At 41.2% G+C, this 16132-nt stretch overlaps 3 protein-coding genes across 11 annotated transcripts in view; 2 read left to right on the forward strand and 1 right to left on the reverse strand.

Annotated features, from left to right (window-relative positions):
* Positions 1 to 2836, forward strand: part of si:ch211-79k12.2 (uncharacterized protein LOC568844 homolog) — a 3706-nt gene extending 870 nt beyond the window's left edge. For all 3 annotated transcript variants that reach the window (XM_062063246.1, XM_062063247.1, XM_062063248.1), the window contains exon 3: positions 1 to 2836. This exon is cut by the window's left edge and continues 387 nt beyond it. In XM_062063246.1, the coding sequence (XP_061919230.1) occupies positions 1 to 866 (866 nt within the window). In that variant the 3' untranslated portion in view covers positions 867 to 2836.
* The window catches only part of si:dkey-34d22.1 (discoidin, CUB and LCCL domain-containing protein 1), a 32209-nt gene continuing 18283 nt past the window's right edge, over positions 2207 to 16132 (reverse strand). For all 3 annotated transcript variants that reach the window (XM_062063236.1, XM_062063235.1, XM_062063234.1), the window contains 7 exons: positions 14835 to 14947; positions 14579 to 14750; positions 14418 to 14504; positions 13975 to 14068; positions 7661 to 7698; positions 7468 to 7575; positions 2207 to 3313 (listed from right to left, as the gene is read on the reverse strand). In XM_062063236.1, the coding sequence (XP_061919220.1) occupies positions 2955 to 3313; positions 7468 to 7575; positions 7661 to 7698; positions 13975 to 14068; positions 14418 to 14504; positions 14579 to 14750; positions 14835 to 14947 (971 nt within the window). In that variant the 3' untranslated portion in view covers positions 2207 to 2954. The remainder of the gene's footprint in view (positions 3314 to 7467; positions 7576 to 7660; positions 7699 to 13974; positions 14069 to 14417; positions 14505 to 14578; positions 14751 to 14834; positions 14948 to 16132) is intronic.
* The window catches only part of LOC133660104 (glucocorticoid modulatory element-binding protein 1-like), a 54166-nt gene continuing 46221 nt past the window's right edge, over positions 8188 to 16132 (forward strand). For 3 of the 5 annotated variants that reach the window (XM_062063244.1, XM_062063241.1, XM_062063240.1), the window contains exons 1-2: positions 8188 to 8319; positions 13990 to 14079. Coding sequence is in view for 1 of the 5 variants with exons in the window: in XM_062063239.1 (XP_061919223.1) it covers positions 8312 to 8319 (8 nt within the window). In the remaining 4 variants the exon portion in view is untranslated. The remainder of the gene's footprint in view (positions 8320 to 13989; positions 14080 to 16132) is intronic. The other 2 variants (XM_062063239.1, XM_062063245.1) reach the window with 2 other exon arrangements.

Here is a 16132-nt window from a genome sequence, read left to right on the forward strand (position 1 = left end):
AGCGAGGCCGACCCCTGGCGAGCGTCACGGCGCATCCCTGCATGCATTGCACCGCGTCCTTCTCCAGGCCCTCCCAGTTGCTCCAGCACCAGCTCGCCGAGCACGCCAACAAGCCCTGCGGGTTTCTGTGCCTGCAGTGCGGGAGGACCTTCAACTCGCACAGCAACCTGCGCATCCACCTTAACGTGCACACCGGCGCTCGGCCCTACAGCTGCGCCGAATGCGGCAAAGGGTTCAGCCAGTCGGGCGCGCTCAAGATCCACAGGCGCATTCACACGGGGGAGAGACCTTACACCTGCGGCTTCTGCGGCAGGGCCTTCCCACACTTGGCCGGGTTCCGAGCCCACCAGCGGACTCACACGGGGGAGAAACCTTACCGCTGTAGTCAGTGTGGTAAGTGTTTCACCCAATCAGGAGCGCTGAAGATTCACACTCGCATCCACACAGGAGAGAAACCCTTTGTCTGTACCATCTGTGGAAAAGCCTTCTCCAATCGCTCTGGCATCCGCTTCCACAACACCACAGTCCACGGTCTCCCTCCGGAACAGTCGGGACCGGAAGGGGCGAGAGGACGCCCACCTGCGAGTCTGCACGCACCCGCCACACCCGACGGCAACGCTCTGTCCGGCTTCACCCTGCTCGTCGCCAGCAAGCCGCAGTCCGACGGCGAGAACCCGGACAGGAACCGAGAGGGGCTGGTGTACGCCTGCGAGGACTGTGGGCTGCGTTTTAAGGACGCTCCCTCCAGGAACCGACACCAGAGTCAGGTCCACTACTTCGCTGAGGAGGGCGTGGCGAAAGAAGGAAGCATAAATGAGGGAATCACACGCGACAATGGAGAAGAAATCCGAGTCACTATTGTTTAAACTAACAAACATATTTTACTGATATTTAAAGTTGGGGGTCTTCTAAGTGTGGCCTCACTTCAGAGGGTCTCACCCACTCACCAACAACAACATGTGTACACTCATTGTAGACGATGTACATTTGCATTCATTTTTCATCACTTCACTTTGGACATTTTTTTCTAGATTTTTCTCAAGCTAATCTTCTGGAGCCTAGCTTAATTATTGATATATACTGATATTGATGACATTGTTAATTTATTAATGTTTCAAGCCCAAACTCGCTGCGGGTTTATCATTGGACAATTCATTAGGGAAAACTTCACAAGCTAATGAGGTCCAAAAACTCAAACCGTATTGACGCAACAGTAATTGGTTATACTATCCTCCTACTTAAAACTTAAAACTCTGATCAGGAAGTTTAGATTCCTTGATCAGTTTTCTGAACAATCACATTATAAAAGGGATTTCCATTTATCCCTTCATTTTCTACCGCTTGTCCCTCTTGGGGTCGCGGGGGGTGCTGGAGCCTATCCCAGCTGCACTCGGGCGGAAGACAGGGTACACCCTGGACGAGTCGCCACCTCATCGCAGGGCAAACACAGATACACGTTCAGACAACATTCATCGTGCCTAAAACGGTGGCGTATGTAGAACCCTTTTGTTGATGGAGCAAATATGGCTTTAACAAAAAAGTGCTTACCAATCCAGTATGTAAGTACATTTGCAAAAATAATAGCTTCAGAAACATGAAATATATATTACTTTTTAAAATGAGCATTTTACATGTCTAAGTCATTTAAGACCATCCCCAGTATTAAAACATAATTCAATTCATATGAATAACAATAAACTTCCTTTGTTTATACAAAACCAGTGAAGTTGGCACATGTAAATTGTAAATAAAAACACAATACAATGATTTGCAATTCCTTCTCAACTCATATTTAATTGAATAGACTGCAAAGACAAGATATTTATTGTTCGAACTGAGGAACACATTTTTTTTTGCAAATAATCATGGACTTAGAATTGTTTTGTTCAACAGTCCGGGGGTCTCCGTTGTGGTATTTTAGGCTTCATAATGCGCCACACCTTTTCAATGGGAGACAGGTCTGGACTACAGGCAGGCCAGTCTAGTACCAGCACTCTTTTACTATGAAGCCACGTTGATGTAACACGTGGCTTGGCATTGTCTTGCTGAAATAAGCAGGGGCGTCCATGGTAACGTTGCTTGGATGGCAACATATGTTGCTCCAAAAGCTGTATGTACCTTTCAGCATTAATGGTGCCTTCACAGATGTGTAAGTTACCCATGTCTTGGGCCCACCTGTTCCCAATTAGCCTGCTCACCTGTGGGATGTTCCAAATAAGTGTTTGATGAGCATTCCTCAACTTTCTCAGTCTTTTTTGCCACTTGTGCCACCTTTTTTTAAACATGTTGCAGGCATCAAATTTCAAATGAGCTAATATTTGCAAAAAATAACAAAGTTTACCAGTTCGAACGTTAAGTATCTTGTCTTTGCAGTCTATTCAATATAATATAGGTTGAAAAGGATTTGCAAATCATTGTATTCTGTTTTTATTTACGAATTACACAACGTGCCAACTTCACTGGTTTTGGGGTTTGTATACGCACAAAATCTAAGGTGCTACAATCTTTCGATGTCTTTGTTAGGTACAAAATCATCAGTGTTTATTCTCCTCCTAATCACAACAACAACATAGCCATTGTGCCTTTTATGTGTGATAACATTTTATATAATATAACCGTTATGAATATACCTGTTGTTATTGTTAGACGTTTACAACTAACTAGAGCCACCCAGTGGTAGCTTGTAGCCATTGCAGTATTAAACCCATCAGTGTAGCTCAACACATTTTCAAGTTGTAAATATTATATGTTGTCATGACAACATCATTTGCTGTTTTCCATTTGTCTGTAATACAGTTTCTGAAAGTGCAAAACATTGACTCAATAAAAAAGACATGAGACAAAGAAAATATTCAGTCCACATTGTGTACTTTTGTATGATCCCCTGAACGTTGGGGTACTTCATTGACGTAACATGGCGCTCTGCTGTGGTTCGCGGTGAGCTGTGTGTTCCATCACAAAGGCTTCTGGTGCAGTAAGGAGTCACATGACTTGGGCTCAGCGTATATGCTGACACTTGCAGGGCGTGGCCCATTTGCATGAGAGGCGGGTGTGCAGTAGCCGTTGTGGAGCATCCTGTGGGCGGGGCAGTCGTACGTGCCCGTGCTGCCGGTCGATTCCAACATGACGCGCCCTCGTGTGTTGCTGTCCTGCTCACTGAATGGTGTCGCATATTCGGGCTCCGGGGGCAGCGGCTCGGCGTACTCTGGAAGGTTGACGGGAGAGTCGTAATGGTTGAACGTGAAGGGGACAGTGTAGCCCTCGTCTGAGGGTGGGCGGAATGTAGAGCCCATCTTTACTGGCTGGTCATAGTCTAAAAAAACAGAAAACAAAGTTACAATTTTCTTTGTACGTGTCAACATCTACTTTTTACATTTATATCTTCCTTTCACTGATTTATTTAACACATACAGTGTTAAGAATAGCTGGGATGGAATCACGTGACCTCGAGGCACTTTCAGGTTCCAGGCGATGGTCTAGAGCAGGGGTGCCAAACGTACGGCCCGAGGGCCGGCTCAGGCCCGCAAACAGGTTTTATCCGGCCCGCGGGATGAGTTTACTTAGTATAAAAATTAATCTGAAATTTTTGAATGAAAGAAACAGCTGTTCTAAATGTGTCCACTGGATGTCGCAATGGCAATTCTTTGTATCTTTGTAGATGATGCTACATATGTACAAAATAAACCACACGATGTTAAGTACATCAGTCGTGGAAAATGATCAAACTACATAAATAACAAACTTTAATTTGATTTTGATATCTCGATAGATTGAAAATTAACACCAATGAGTTGACTAATGAACATTACCACATAATTTATTTAGAAAATATAAATAACGACAAATAAAGATAGAATACTATTAACCGCAACATGTTAGTGTAAAAAACCCAACAACATTATGATTTGTACATTTTCAGAATGTGCTTGTTCTATTTTCAAACAAAGACAACAATCTGAAGTTGTCTTTATTTTTATGTTATCGTGCCGTGATTTTACCAGTCCGGCCCACTTGGTAGTAGATTTTTCTCCATGTGGCCCCCGATCTAAAATGAGTTTGACACCCCTGGTCTAGAGACTCATTAGGCTACTGTTTATTTACCTGCATCAGGGCAGATTTGGTGTATTTTTACAGGTTTAGAGGCAATTATATAAGCGATCATGAAAAAAATATTTAAAACGGGATAGAGTGGATTTATACACTCTTAAGAATTTTTTTTTTTTAAAGATTTAAGCGATTTCTCATCACCATGATGTTACTGCTCACCACAACTTCACTTCATTTGACACTCACAGTATTTAGAGAAGAAAAAGATTGGAGGCACATCATGTCTTTACATCTAGAGGGGTCCACAAATTAAGCATGACTCCATGAAAAACAAAGTTGGACTTATTCATGCATCGCTAAATAACGAATTTGATGGACATAACGAGTGCTGTACTTCTCTGATCGTGACGCTAATCACAAAAAAGATAAGTTTATTTGCAGTTGATTTCCTGCTTCAAATATTAGTCTGTCATTTGCAATTCCTGTCTGTTGTTTTTATAGTGTAGAGTTCATATTTTGTCACATTATTTAGATATAGATGTCCCTGTTGTTCAGCAATGTTTGCTAGCGATATCAAGATTCAGTATATGTTGTTCAGCCTACGAGAGATGTAATCATCTAGTTTATTATTACTATTAAGGATATTTTCTTGATGCCAACAATTATCACCAAAGACGCTATAATGTGGTAATCCGTGTCGAATAAAGCACTTTGCTTTCCTGCACAACAACAACAACTTAAGTTTTTAGTTTCTGTTATGAAAATGGACAATGAAAAGACAGTAGATTGGACCAACAATCACAATATTTATTACTAGGATTTAACATGACTTTAGTTTATTTTCACAACCAGGTCTTAGTAATTATATTTAAGCATAGCAACCACAAAAGAACACAAACTAAAATTATCTATTGTCCTTTTCCTACCTTTAGTTCTGCTCTCAAACACTACTAATGTAGTAGAGAATAAACTCGATTACATCACAGAAAGTTTCAAATGTTCAAACAAACATTTTACAAAGTGATCGCTGCAGACACAAGCGATCCGATTGTATTCCCCAAGATGATGAAAGAGATAGTTTAAGAGCCATTTCTTTCAACGCACTTTCATTTTTTTCTGACTTTATTTCCTTTATGAATGACTTCTTTCGGGACTCTATGAAAGCTCTTTCCTATCACTTTTTGAACGACTGGAACACCCAAGAACAGAACAGCAATACGACATTATCTCTCTTGTTTAAATGCTACGCTCAAGCTGCTTGACCATCGTGTGAACTAAGCCACGAAGAAGGCAAATGGATGTGATGTCATATGCAACCCAGCTATAGGATGGTTGCATATGACATCACATCCATTTCTCTTCTTCTGGCTTTCTGTGTCCAAACAAAACATGAAATGTGGGCTAATACTTTATAGATATTGTAATATGATTGTTCATGTTTTTGAGTCAGAACACATTGGTGTCTTATTGCATTGTGTTGTGCATTACAAACTCAAACGCGTTTCATGCTGTCGTTGAAGCTAGCTTATCTCTTTCTGTAGTTAGCTTTTACAGCTAATACAGAAACATGCCGATGAGTTCCGCGCAACAAAAAAAAAGAGTTCCTCAGTGTTTGCTCGTACAATAACAAAGTTGCTACAGTTTGGTTATTATACAGGTTACGGAACGTAAATGAAGTATTGTTGACGGTTTTTGAATGCATTTTTAAAATGATTTAGAGGTAGAATGGATTGCTCATTTTAGCTGCATTGCTAGCCACCTAGAACAAGACAAATTTTACAAGTTACAATGCAAAAACAAAACAAAAATACTTTTGTCTTTTTGTCTCTCGTAAGGATTGTGAACGATAGGCAAACATCCCCAAAAAGTGCAGTTCCCCTTTAAAGCCTGCCTATGTCTAGAGACTTATTTCCTGAGTTTTTAAACAAAAAACAAAAAATATTTTTTGGCAAAAATAAATCAATCAATATAATCACTGTAGTATCAACCATATACTGATACACATCGTTATTGTCGATATTTGTATCGATCCGTCCACTTCTCTTTTCATTGAAGAACTCTAACTTGTAGTTAGCATATCCTCCTATGTTGTGTAGTGTAACATGTTTAGCTACTCCTTGTACTCCAGTGATAATGTTACGTGGGGCGGCGTGGCTCGGTTGGTAGAGCAGCCGTGCCAGCAACTTTAGGGTTCCGGGTTCCATTCCTAGTTTCACCATCCTATTCACTGTCCTTGGGCAAGACACTACCCACCTGCTGCCAATGCCACCCACACTGATTTCAATGCAGCTTAAAGATGTAGATATTGAGTTTTACTACGTAAACCTCTTTGAGTCACTAGAGAAAAAGCGCTATATAAATATAATTCACTTCATTTGTAAGAAATGTCGTGGAGGAGTAGTGATTTAGAAGTAGCCTGTGAGAATGCTACAGTGGTTGAGGATGCGTTTGTGCGCTTGTCGGTGTCAAGTTTGCGGGACATAGCTCGAATGTGTCATCAACATGAATTATCACGATATAACGATAGTATTAAAAACTATCTTTGGCCAAATTAATATCCTTTATATCATCTATTTCGGCCAATAATGTTTATTTGGGTTGGAATTGGGGGTTAAATCACCAAAATGATTCCCGGGCGCGGCCACTGCTGCTGCTCACTGCTGCTGCTCACTGCTCTCCTCACCTCCCAGGGGGTGAACAAGGGGATGGGTCTAATGCAGAGGACAAATTTCACCACACCTATTGTGTGTGTGTGTGACAATCATTGGTACTTTTAACTTTATTTATTTTTCTGATAAAGTGCTTCTTCCATTAAGAATGTTAAATTATTGCACATTTAATAAATATATTTTTAGTTTTAATTGCATGTTTTATATTTAAAAAATTTTTTTTTCCCTTTTGAAAAACAAACAAAATAACTTTCATTTGTAGTCTCGCTGGCACGTAAGATGAGAGCAGCATTTTTAGCCGTGTTCTCTTGCTCTTCAGCGTGTTTGTGGCCTGCATCCTCCTTCACTGCCACACTGTCCTCAGTCCTCTTTTAATTAGAAACTCAGCGCCCGACGCTGTTTTGTCTTAGCGCAGCCCCTCTGTCCTGTTCATCACTGCGGCGCTCAGTGAAGGGGCCCCTCTCTGGGAGAAGGGGGGCCGGTGGGGAGGCCGAGAAAGGACTGGTGGGAGGCGGGCGAAGCTTTTATCGAGGTCCAATTAAAGAGTCCCTTTCAGGGAGGCAGACAGGAATGTTTGTACAGTGACTGGGTGATGGGCAAAGAATGGACAGCCCATGGAGAGAGCTGAGAAGCCCGCCATGACAGTCCAGGGGAAAAACAAAGAAGGCCAGTAAAATCTGAATGGGCAACTAAAAAGTACTAAAGAAGCATCAAATGAGGATGAGCTGCATGTCAGTGATACAATTCTCACCATGGAGAGGAGGGCTTGGTAGCCGGTCATGGATATTTCTTTCTAGAGGGTAGGAGATGAGCGCTGATGAAGAGCAGGCGAGACTTTTAACCTGGAAACTCTGACAACCTGTTAGACACACAACACAACACAACACAACTTGTTGTTAACACCACAAACAAAAATACATCAAGTCAGAGAGAAATCCACTTACTTGTTGGTACGCAATTCTTCATTTGGGACGACTTTTTCCTGCATAGAATATATCACACATTTAAAAAATGTTTGACAAGCAAGATTCAATTACTGTAGTCTCAACTCAGTCTATTTGATCCAAAACTGGTCTGCGCTGTAAACTATTAATCTCCACGTGCCTCATTTACGGGAATAAATAATGCAGCATCTTAATACGCAATGGTACGATAAACTGGATGTGATTACTTTACGATGGCGTGATCATTTCGAAATAATTCATTTGCTCAGAGCCATTCAGACAAATATAATTAGCCGTACTTCATTATATTGAAAAACTAATAATTGATTACAGTGTAATTCAGGGGCGTCAAACATACGGCCCGAGGTTTAATACAGCCTGCAAGATGTGTTTGCTAAGTATAAAAATGAGCTGCATTTTTTTAATGAAAGAAACTGCTGTTCTAAATGTGTCCACTGGATGGCGCAAAAGCAATAAGCAACCACTTCACACCTGACATGGATGATTAAGATGACTGTCAGCTGATATTAAGAGCCCTCTGGATTGGCTGCTACAACTCGCATCAGCACAGGTGCCAGCACTCAGCTGCTCCTGTTGTGGCTGGCACAGTACCGTCTTTCATTGTAAATTATTCACTCTACCGATAAAATAATGAAACGGTAAGATGCAAAGACTTAAGTCAACGTTACTATCATCTTTGTAGTTAGAGTTTCGTGCAGCGCTCGCAATTGTTTGAAAGCGTGCGCGCCCTGAACTCCATTGTAAAATGTTTGTGTTTCTACACTTGCTGTGTTTGTTCTGTTTTATTTCATACTTTAGTCTAACATGTTCACATTGGTTACGTATGTAGGTATGTTACCTAGATTTCGGCTATGGTGTCATTTTGATAAATGTTTTGTTTATAGTTGTAATATTTGAATGATGATAATGTGTTGTGGCAGTATGCAGATTTTACCAATGTGGTGGTTTGAGGAAAAAATCTATTGCTTTTCCAAACGTTTTTTAATGCTGAACTGCCAACATAAGAATTCAAAACAGGAAGTGCTTAAAGTTTAATGGCTTTGTCAAATCACTGAGATAATGTCTAAGTTCATGGTGTCCGTCATAGTGTTTTTGAAACTGCACATTTTTTCCCCTCAGAATTGTCAACTAACCTGAAGTGTTTAGCCAAGAGGATTATTTGTAATGTGTAAATTTTCAGAATGTTATTCTATTTTTGGCCAAAGTAAGACAAATAAAACAATCTAAAGTTGTCTTTATTTTTAAGTTATCATGCCATGATTTTACTAGTCTGGCCAGCATGGGAATAGATTTTCCTCCATGCGGCCCGTGAGCTAAAATGAGTTTGACACCCTTGGTCTAATTATGTTCCATGTTTTCACTTCCTGATCTTTTTTTTTTTATCATTGTTGCCTCCGGCTCATTGGAAATTGTATTTGTTCTTCTTTTTTTTATAGTGGGTCGTAATCAACGTTAAGTGCATACTGCCACCTACTGGACTGGAGTGTGTATCCTCGGAATGTGTACTTAGGTTACTATACAAAGAACCGACGCTGAAAAAAAAATAAAAAAAATGTATATGTACACCAAGGGTCCCCAAACTTTTTGACTCGGGGGCCACACTGGGTTAAAAGAATTTGGCCTAGGGCTGGGCTATCTATTTGCAGGGCATGAATTTAACCACGGCAACCGCAGCAAGTGCCGTGTCCGCTCTTGTCACTTGCCGTAATGCCCTAAAAAATTGACCAGCATCGAAGGCAAGAACATGTCGTGACCGCCCTTGACGTTTTACTTGTTAATGGACTAGGGATGTAACGATAAACGGCATAATGACAGCGGTAAAATTCCAGACGGTTAGTAATACCATTTAAATTTTTCGGCTCGGGAAACATGGCGGCAACTTCATGGATTTTGCTTTGAAAATTTTCCCCCAGAGCTAATGGAGCCGATCGCTTTGTTTCACTTCATTTCAATCGCTTCTACTTCCGTGGAGTCTCGGTGTGAGATTAAAAGCGCAATGCTGTTGGAGGAGAACAATATTTGATGTTGCAGTTTAATTTTGAATGTGCAACTAGCGTCTTTCCGTCAGCTGCTGGGACTGAGTAACCGTGCAGCAGCCAATGTGTTGGTAACGTTGCCACAACTTGTTTATAAAGTCTGTAGTTTGTTTACTGGGATGGTGACTCGTCCTTTAATTTAAATGCTAACTTTGTTAGTGTTCCAATTACATCATTAATAGCTAAAATGTTTTGTCATTTCTTCGATTTGAACGCTGGCTGAGTTGTCTTTGAGGCACAAAGATTGTGTGTTAGATGTGAGAGGTATCACTCCTCTTTATTTTTGTTGGCCAAACTGTTGCACTAAAGTACATGGTTGTTGTTGAAGAACAAAGCTTGCTTATTTGACTTTATCTTCATTAGCCAAACTGCTTTGTATTTTATATTGATATCAAAGAGTAAAGACCATGTTTTTTACATTACTTGTTTTTTTTTCATTCCACAAAGTAATTACTTTAAAGGCCTACTGAAACCCACTACTACCGACCACGCAGTCTGATAGTTTATACATCAATGATGAAATCTTAACATTGCAACACATGCCAATACGACCGGGTTAACTTATAAAGTGCAATTTTAAATTTCCCGCCACACTTCCGGTTGAAAACGTCTAGATATGATGACGTTTGCGCGTGACGTCAATGGTTGAAGCGGAAGTATTGGGACACATTGTATCCCAATACAAACAGCTCTGTTTTCATCGCAACATTCCACAGTATTCTGGACATCTGTGTTGGTGAATCTTTTGCAATTTGTTTAATGAACAATGGAGACTGCAAAGAAGAAAGCTGTAGGTGGGATCGGTGTATTAGCGGCTGGCTGCAGCAACACAACCAGGAGGACTTTGAGTTGGATAGCAGACGCGCTATCCGACGCTAGCCGCCGACCGCATCGATGATCGGGTGAAGTCCTTCGTCGTCGTCGATCACTGGAACGCAGGTGAGCACGGGTGTTGTTGAGCAGATGAGGGCTGACGTAGGTGGATAGCTAATGTTTTTAGCATAGCTCTGTGAGGTCCCGTAGCTAAGTTAGCTTCAATGGCGTCGTTAGCAACAGCATTGTTAAGCTTCACCAGGCTGGAAAGCATTAACCGTGTATTTACATGTCCAGTGTTTAATAGTATTGTTGATCTTCTGTCTATCCTTCCAGTCAGGGGCTTATTTATTTTGTTTCTATCTGCAGTTAAGCCCGATGCTATCACGTTAGCTCCGTAGCTAAAGTGCTTCACCGATGTATTGTCGTGGAGATAAACGTCACTGTGAATGTCCATTTCGCGTTCTCGACTCTCATTTCAAGAGGATAAAGTATCCGAGGTGGTTAAAATACAAATCCGTGATCCACAATAGAAAAAGGAAAAAGTGTTGAATCCAATGAGCCAGCTTGTACCTAAGTTACGGTCAGAGCGAAAAAAGAAAGTCCTGCACTGCACTCTAGTCCTTCACTCTTACGTACCTCATCCACAAATCTTTCATCCTCGCTCAAATTAATGGGGTAATCGTCGCTTTCTTGGTCCGAATCGCTCTGGCTGCTGGTGTAAACAATGTGCAGATGTGAGGAGCCCTTCAACCTGCGACATCACGCTACTTCCGGTACAGGCAAGGCTTTTTTTTATCAGCGACCAAAAGTTGCGAAATTTATCGTCGATGTTCTCTACTTAATCCTTTCAGCAAAAATATGGCAATATCGCGAAATGATCAAGTATGACACATAGAATGGATCTGATTTTGAGCACATTTAAAATGATTGCGATAATAATGATAACCGTGATAATTTTGGTCACAATAACTGTGATAAGAAATGTTCATACCGTGACATCCCTATAAAGGACAATTCTAACGGAATTGTTTTGTTGAATAAATTGAGAAAAGGCCTTTTTTTTCTTACATTTTCAATTGTTTAAGACATCGCATAATTAATGTTAATCGGTATAAACAACATGGGCGCAGCCATTTTGGAAGCGTGTGTCAAAGGTTAACCGACAACGAGAACAGCCGAGTTGTTGCGAGATTTTCCGAGAGATACACTAGTTGCATCAAGGTCTGGAAGGATGTTAGGTGTTCGGGGAATGTCATTTAGTTGATTTTGTCTACCCGTGTATTGTTCATCCTACTTTACCACATCACCTTCTCTTGCCCGTTTAAGCATACATTTGTTTGTACTTTGTGCTTGTGGGCATTTCTAAAATGTTTCTAAAAGTTAAAATGTTAGTTATGACACAAAAAATAAAAACTGAAACCACTTAATAGCCATTTCTTTCATAAATAACTAAAATGGCTAAATACAGTACAATTTGTATGGTTAATGTTTGGCGTGGATAACAGCTTACAAAACTTTTTTTCTGTGATTGAAATAACAAAATGTTGACACCTCAATGAACATGTTAGAACAAATAAAGAATATTATTTTCAAATATTTTTTACAATACCCTCAATAGGTACTGGAAAGGAGGGTCCGGCCGATAGTCGAACCTCAGATTCAAGAGGAGCAATGTGGATTCCGTCCTGGTCGTGGAACAACTGACCAGCTCTTCACTCTTGCGGGAATCCTGGAGAAGGCCTGGGAGTATGCCTATCCAGTCTACATGTGCTTTGTGGATTTGCAGAAGGCGTATGACCGGGTCCCCCGGGAGATCTTGTTGGAGGTGCTGAGGGAGTACGGAGTGAGGGGAACCCTGCTGAGGGCCAACCAATCTCTGTACAAACAAAGCGAGAGTTGTGTCCGGGTGCTTGGATGTAAGTCGGATCCGTTTCCAGTGGGGGGTTGGTCTCTGCCAGGGCTGCGCTCTGTCACCTATCCTGTTTGTGATTTTCATGGACAGGATTTCTAGGCAGAGTCGTGACCATGGCGGAGAGGGTATACGTCTCGGGGGGCTAAAGGTTGCGTCACTGCTGTTTGCAGATGATGTGGTCCTGATGGCACCTTCGGTTCGTGACCTTCAGCTCTCACTGGATCGGTTCGCAGCCGAGTGTTCAGCGGCTGGAATGAGGATCAGCCTCTCCAAATCTGAGGCCATGGTTCTCAGCAGGAAACCGATGGTTTGTACAGTCCAGGTAGAGGACGAGACTCTGTCCCAGGTGGAGGAGTTTAAATATCTCGGGGTCTTGTTCACGAGTGAGGGAAAGATGGAGAAGGAAATCAGCAGGAGAATCGGAGCAGCTGGGACAGTATTGCAGTCTCTCTGCCGCACTGTTGTGACGAAACGAGAGCCGAGCCAGAAGGCAAAGCTCTCGGTCTACCGAGCTATCTACATTCCTACTCTCACATATGGTCATGAAGTGTGGGTCATGACCGAAAGAATAAGATTGCGGATACAAGCGGCCAAAATGAGTTTCCTCAGAAGGGTGGCTGGCATCTCCCTTAGAGATAGGGTGAGAAGTTCAGTCACCCGAGCGAGACTGAGTAGAGCCGCTGCTCCTTCGCTTGGAAAGGAGCCAGCTTAGGTGGTTCGGGCATCTCGTGTGGATGCCTCACGAGCGTCTCCCTAGGGAGGTCCTTGTTGCACGTCCCACTGGGAGGAAACCCCGTGGCAGGCCAAGGACCAGATGGGGGGATTACATCTCCTCTCTGGCCTGGGAACGCTTTGGGATTCCCCAGGAGGAAGTCGCTAATGTTGCTCTGGAGAGGGAAGTCTGGGGGTCTCTTCTAGAGCTGTTGTCCCCACGACCTGATTCCGGATAAGCGGTTGAAGATGGATGGATGGATGGACCCTCAATTGGGTTTACTAAAAATGATAGAAACTTTATCTGTACTATTAATTTAGGTCATAAACCTTAAATTGGGTTTTAGTTTTTACATATGTAATGCAGTGGTCCCCAACCTTTTATAAATACCATAACCCCCCCCCCCCCTCCTCCTCCTTCCCCTCCTTTTTTGGGGGGTGGGGGGTTGTTATGGTATTTTTTATTTTTTTGGTCATAAAGAAATACAATCATGTGTGCTTACGGACTGTATCCCTGCAGACTGTATTGATCTGTATTGATATATAATGTACATATTGTGTTTTTTATGTTTTCATTTAAAAAAATACTTCTTTTTTTTATTTCTTGTGCGGCCCGGTACCGATCGGTCCACAGACCGGTAACGGGATGCAGCCCGGTGGTTGGGGACCACTGATGTAATGCAGTATAATATTTGTATTGTTTAATCAAGAACAAAAAACTAAATATTGTATGATAATTTAATGCCATACGTAATTTCTGCAGTTGAGTAAATACCTAGTCATTATTTGAGGCGGTAAGTTGTATTTAACTATCTCACCTTCTGACCCACCAGACTCCTGCCAATAAACAACTGACGCACATGATCAGTCCCAGGACCACTCCCACTGCGATGATGACTGCTTGACTGGACTCTGCATAACAAGTACACACATACAGCTTAATAAATATTCTCATTCAACAAATTAGAATATCGTGAAAAAGTCATTTGATTTGATTTTGACCTGGAGTTTAATTTTGCAGTTTTAGTAATTGCTGATTAGAGTGTGAATCAGCAGTTTACAATACAAAACGTTGACAGTTTTTTAAATTTTATGAGATACAGAATTCGTATTTTTTTATCAGCCGCAAGCTATAATCATCAACATGATTTAAGAAATACTGTACATTGTTGACATATAAAAATGAACCTACTTGATTCAATTCACTTTTTAAAGATATGGTATTTGATGATCTAGTCTATGTAAAAATAGATGTACTCACTCGGTCTTGTCTCCACTAAAACTGGCCCCTGGGTGAAAGTGGGAGGCGTGTTTGGCGTCACCGCTTTTTCTTTGCTGGGAGGTGATACTGTCAGACAAAAAGCAGGGCCAAGTTCAGTCATCAAATGAGGAACATTCCCAGGTTTTAGGGACTATACTAACCTTCAGGCGAGTGAGACTTAGGTGTGATCTTGACAGGGCAGCCCAGGATCTGGATCTGAGCTGAGGCCCGGCCAAACCAGCTTTGTGGCTGCAACCGAATAAAGCGAGCCACGGTGGGAGGAAATAGGCTGTTGAGTACCCTGGTGTGGCCGTCAGCATAGGCCTGAAACACCTTATTAGAGTCACAAGAACAAGGTTACAAGTGATAACCTCACCAGTTTAGCAACCATATCAGCAAATGTAGCGAGAAGCAGACCATTTTTTCTCTGCTGACAACATCTTTGTAAACCTTCCAGTTCTTTCTGTCTTTGCTGTAAAAGAGGATGTAGGATTCTATGTGGTTCTCACTAGTTCCAGTTGTGATTACTCCTGAACAGACAGAAGTGGAAGAAGGCCGTTTCACTTCACATGTAAAACTAGGGATGATGTTTGATAAGAAATTATCGAGTTCGAGCCTATTATCGAATCCTCTTATCGAACCGATTCCTTATCGATTCTCTCATCGACTCCAGATAGGTTGTTGTATATGGAAAAAAACACACAATAATTGGTTTAACAAAAGCTCACTTTTATTATATAAGAAAACAATTTAATCTAATAAATAAATAAATATTGACTGTTACCCCCCTAAAAAAATAAAATAAAATACATAAATATTGACTGTTGTTACCCAAAGTATATTAAGTGGGATTTTTCAGAAAAACAAATATATACAATAACACAAAAACAACCTGTCTCTGTGATCACTATAGGTGTATAAATAATAATATAGTGTTAAATAAAATTAGTCCCTTGGGCACAAAACTGAAAATAATACAGCTCTCCAAAAAGTGCAGTTCTGCTGCTATTTGACATAACTGTTATGATGCTTTGACATTTTTGCACTTTATTTCTTTATTGAAAGAAAATTCTATGAAGAGAAAAGTTGTTTGCAAATGTGGTTACAATGCTAAAAAATGAAAAGTTAAAGCTAAAAAAAGAAATACACTTTATTGAGTTAACATTATTTCTTTATAGGGGGAAAGATGTTATGAGCTAGGGAATATAACAACTACACTACCCAGCATGCAACGGGAGTGACAAGCATGCGCGGTAGCCCCGAAAAGTGTTGCATGTCGTCACGTAAGAATGAGGTTATGAGCACGCTGTGAAAGTAAACGTCAAGAACTAAGCCAACACGCCTCGTCTGCATTATTTATAATTAGACAGACAACACATATACAGTGTGATTTTGTTTTGTTTACAAGGAAAGAAAAACAAAAGTTAAAAAAGGGAGATGTCATATATGTATGTGCTGCGGTTGCTTTAAGAACGCTGCGACAGCTGCCGTAAAGGAGTTGCGTTGCTAGCCTGGTTGCTATGTATCCGGTTGGTCGTAAAAGTGTTCGTCATGTGTTTGTAGTCTGCTCAAATCTCTCAGTAAAGTTATTCATTGGATTATACCTTTTGTTTTGAACTTTATTACACCTTGGAGCGTTTTTTCCCGTCCATTTTTTTCCTGCTTTCGCTATCTGCGCCTAATGACTGGGCTATGTGATGTCATTTCTTGTGATG

The sequence above is a fragment of the Entelurus aequoreus genome, linkage group LG11 (assembly GCF_033978785.1).
Source record: "Entelurus aequoreus isolate RoL-2023_Sb linkage group LG11, RoL_Eaeq_v1.1, whole genome shotgun sequence".
Classification (NCBI taxonomy): domain Eukaryota; kingdom Metazoa; phylum Chordata; class Actinopteri; order Syngnathiformes; family Syngnathidae; genus Entelurus; species Entelurus aequoreus.